Source organism: Apium graveolens, chromosome 10 (assembly GCF_009905375.1).
Source record: "Apium graveolens cultivar Ventura chromosome 10, ASM990537v1, whole genome shotgun sequence".
NCBI lineage: Eukaryota > Viridiplantae > Streptophyta > Magnoliopsida > Apiales > Apiaceae > Apium > Apium graveolens.
This window is the reverse complement of record NC_133656.1, coordinates 200,890,468-200,894,834: the sequence shown is the minus strand read 5'-3', so window position 1 is coordinate 200,894,834 and position 4,367 is coordinate 200,890,468. Positions and strand designations below refer to the sequence as shown.

At 39.3% G+C, this 4,367-nt stretch overlaps 1 protein-coding gene across 1 annotated transcript; it reads left to right on the top strand.

Moving 5' to 3' along the window:
- The first annotated feature begins 2,978 nt into the window (after positions 1 to 2,978).
- On the top strand, positions 2,979 to 3,470 carry LOC141691632 (uncharacterized). The gene has a single exon (XM_074496398.1). It carries the CDS (start codon positions 2,979 to 2,981, stop codon positions 3,468 to 3,470), a length of 492 nt encoding a protein of 163 aa, XP_074352499.1.
- The last annotated feature ends 897 nt before the right edge of the window (positions 3,471 to 4,367 follow it).

The window sequence follows — 4,367 nt, the reverse complement described above, 5'->3', positions numbered from 1 at the left end:
CTATGCCTATTACTTCTTCTAGGTTCATGCAAATCCAAAGATGATGATGATGGAGGGAGATTATGCTCGACTAAAGGCTCTAAAGAAGGCATATCAACAGATAAATGTAAATACTTTTTACTTCAAGAAAACACATGCTCAAAAATATTCTATAATATGCTATAGATTCACAAATAGAAAAATCTATAAGCTGCACTATCTTGAGTACATCCTATAAAAAACAATCAAAATTTCTAGATCTAATTGTAGTCCTTTTAAAATCTGGAAAAACAACTATAGGAAAACAACCCCACAATTTCAAATAACTCAGATTTGGACTATATCCTTTCCAAAGCTCATAAAGAGTCTTGTCTAGTTTGTTATGGGGCACTCTATTGAGTACATAACTGTTAGGAGTTGTCCCACATCATTTGTGGGAGGGGCAGTTTGCTAGAATATAAGCAGCCAGATAACTTCAATTAGTATGAGGCCTTTTGGGAGGTGCCCAAAAACAAACCCGTATAGGCTCGGCCCAAAGCGGACAATATCATACTAATATGGAGTTAGGCCTGCTCAGCAAGTCCAACTAGTAGTATCAGAGCTATGATTATAACGGTCTATAACAATCTCAGATGGGCTCCAGAAGTGACCTAGGAAGAGGCAGATAAGCTTGCACCAGAATGGGCTCAAGGAAAAGGCAGACGGGCCTTCTAATATGGGCATAGGGGGAGCAGATAGCCAGATGGACTTTTAGTATGGGTCGAGGGGGAGCCTGGTCACACTGATGAAGGCAGAATCGACAGGTGTCGGGCCCGATGTGTGAAGGGGAGATTGTTAGGAGTTGTCCCACATCGTTTGTGGGAGGAGCAGTTTGCTAGAATATAAGAAGCCAGATAACTCCAATTAGTATAAGGCCTTTTGGGAGGTGCCCAAAAACAAATCCGTGCGGGCTTGGCCCAGAGCGGACAATATCATACTAATATGGAGTTAGGCCTGCTTAGGAAGCATAACAAGTGGTATCAGAGCTATGGTTGAAATGGTCCATAACAATCTCAGATGGGCTCCGGAAGTGACCTAGGAAAAGGCAGATGGGCTTGCCCTAGAATGGGCTCAAGGAAAGGGAGACGGGCCTTCCAGTATGGGTCTAGGGGGAGCAGATAGCCAGATGGACTTTCAGTATGGGTCGAGGGGGAGCCTGGTCACACTGAAGGAGGAAGAATCGACAGATGTCGGGCCCGATGTGTGAAGGGAGAGATTGTTAGGAGTTGTCCCACATCATTTGTGGGAAGGGCAGATTGCTAGAATTCAAGCAGCGAGACAACTCCAATTAGTATAAGGCCTTTTGGGAGGTGCCCAAAAATAAATCCGTGCAGGCTCGGCCCAGAGCGGACAATATCATACTAATGTGGAGTTAGGCCTCCTTAGCAAACCCAACACATTACAAGGTGATAAAATCGATTCTCCCCACAAGTTATTTGACAACCCTGGACTTAAAAGTATGACATTCATAGTCTCCTTTAAAGACTTATTTTTACGTTCCGCGAGTCAATTCTGTTGAGGAGAGTAAAAGGCTGTAAATTGATGTACGATCCCTTTTTTTTCTCATAAAAATCATTTAAAGACCATGTACCATATTCTCCACCCCTGTAGGATCTAATCCTTTTAATTTTATGGCCAAGTTATTTTTCTGCCTCAACTATGTATTTTAAAAATGCACTTTCACTCACATCTTTTGATCTTAAGAGATAAATTTTAGTATAAAGGGAGTAATCATCAACAAAACTCATATAATAATTTTTACCCCCTTACTAGTGCAACTTTTATAATTTGCAAGGTCTGTGTGAATTAGTTCAAGTACTTTAGTACTTGTAGAGATAACTTGCTTATATGGTTTTCTGGTATATTTGGCCGTAACACAAATTCAATATTTAGAGGCCATTTTAGAATTTTTAAATGAAATCATATTCTTGTCCTTTAAGTTATTCATGTAATAAACATTTAAATGCCCTTAAGATTGTGTCAAACATCTAATGATTCAACAATATAAGCAAAAGAAGTACTTTCATTTTAATTCAACAGAAATAAACTATAATTAAGATAACCCTTCCCAACAAAGTCTCCATTTTTAGAAATTACAATTTTATTGGCCTCAAAGACAAGTTTTAAACCAGCTTTGTTGTGAAGAGCACAAGAAACAAGATTCCTCCTAAGAGAGGGAACATACAACATATTACTTAAGGACAAAGTCTTTCCGGAGGTAAGTTTAAGAATAACCTTCCCTTTACCCAGAACACCAGCAATAGTTTGTTTCCCATGTTGACATGATCACCCTCTTTTTCATCCTCAAAGTCCTTCCTCAAAGATTTATTGGAACATAAATATTTTGTAGCACCCGTGTCCAAGATCCATTCAGTTTTGTTTTCCAACAAGTTAGCTTCAACAACCACGACAACAATGACATCCGATGTCTCAACAATGTTAGCTTGTGGTGCAGCCTTTTTGTCACCCTTGGTATCTTCATTTTTTTCACCATGTCGATGATAAAATTAAAATGCTTTGTGTCCCGTCTTTCCACACACATAACATGTTAAAAATAAATAATATATTTTTGACTATTAAAATAATAGAATTGTGTGGGAGTCTCTAGAATAATCTTGGTACATGTATTAGTATTTTTCTATGTTCAATGTATTGGTGTAAGTACATGTAATCTCTAGATACATGTATCTTGGTCAAGTGATGTCTATTGGAGTCTAAGAGTTATCTAGATCTTTCTATGGATTCCTATATAAAGCCTTGTACCAAGTCATTTGTAATCAAGTAATTTTTCAAGTAATACATTTCTTCTCCTAAATTGTCTTGTGTGAGTTTGAGTGAGATCCTTTCTTCCAACAGAGTGGTATCAAGAGCCAAAGGTTCTACTTCTACTTGTCTTCAAAGAAGGCTTGTGTGGTGTAAAGAAGAAGGAGATCATGGCAAATGGAATGTCTTAATGGCAAATGGCAAAGTTCACCAAAGATAATTATGAGAATTGGTGCATTCGTATGAAGGCGATCCTTGGAGAAAATGATGTGTGGGAAATTGTGGAGAAAGGATTGGAGGTGCCCGAAAATGAAGAAAATTTGAATCAAGTTCAAAAAGATCAACTTCAAGCCCAAAGAAAAAAGGATCAAAAGGCGATCATGATGATTCATCAATGTTTGGATGATTCTATGTTACAAAAAGTGGTTTCCGCAACAACATCAAAGAAAGTTTGGGATACTCTCAAATCTTCTTTTAGTGGCGATGCTAAAGTAAAGAGAGTTCGGATACAAACACTTCGTGGAGAGTTTGAGGCTTTGCGAATGAAGGAATCTGAATTAATCTCGGATTATTTTTCAAGGGTCTTGACCGTTGTCAATCAAATGAAATATATAGAAAGCAGGATTCTGGTTACCTTCTGTTCCTTTACTAGTACTGCCCCCAAGGTTCGGCCTGAGACAACGAGGTAGAGTTGAAATGTCTCCTTGGGTCTAGTCTCATCAGCAGAGGGGCCTTAGTCAGGTATTCCTTTACTTGCTCGAAGTCCTTTTGGCATTCGAGTCCCCATTTGAAATTTTCTGAACCTTTCAGCACAGCGAAGAAAGGGAGGGCTTTTTCGGCCGATCTCGATATGAAGTGCCAATGTACCGCCAATCAGCCCGTTAATTTCTGAATGTCCCTGATGCACTTTGGGGGCTCCTTATCTATTACTTCTATTATTTTTTTGGGTTAGCCTCTATGCCTCGCTCACTTACCATGTATTCCAGGAACTTCCCGCTAGCCACTCCAAATGTGCACATGCTCTGGTTAATTTTATGTTGTTTTTTCTCAAAGTTTCAAACATTCCCGAAGGTCTTCGGCATGGTCACGAAAAAGTGACTTAATAATCAAGTCATCCACATAAAATTCCATGTTGCACCCGATTTGTTCTTTGAAGTCCTTGTTGACCATACGCTAAAAAGTTGCCCCTACGTTCTCTAGACCGAAGGGCATTTGAATATGTGAATACGTACCCTTTGGTGTGATGAAGGCTATCTTCGAAATATTTATCATATTCATGGAAATTTGGTGGTAACCCGAAAAGGTCTCAGGAAATATAAGGACCTGGTACCCAGCCGTAACGTCTATGAGCTGGTCAATGCTCGGAAGGGGGTAGTGATCTTTTGGACAAGCCTTATTAAGGTCGGTGTAGTCTACACACATCCTCCATTTATTGTTTGCTTTTTTGACCAAAACTACATTAGCAAGAGAATCAGGGTATTCAATCTCTTCAATAAACTTGACTTCCAAAAGTTTCTCAACCTCGGCTTCAATAACTTTCTGTCTCTCAAAGGCGAAGGTTCTCTTCTTTTGCCTCACAGGCTTGG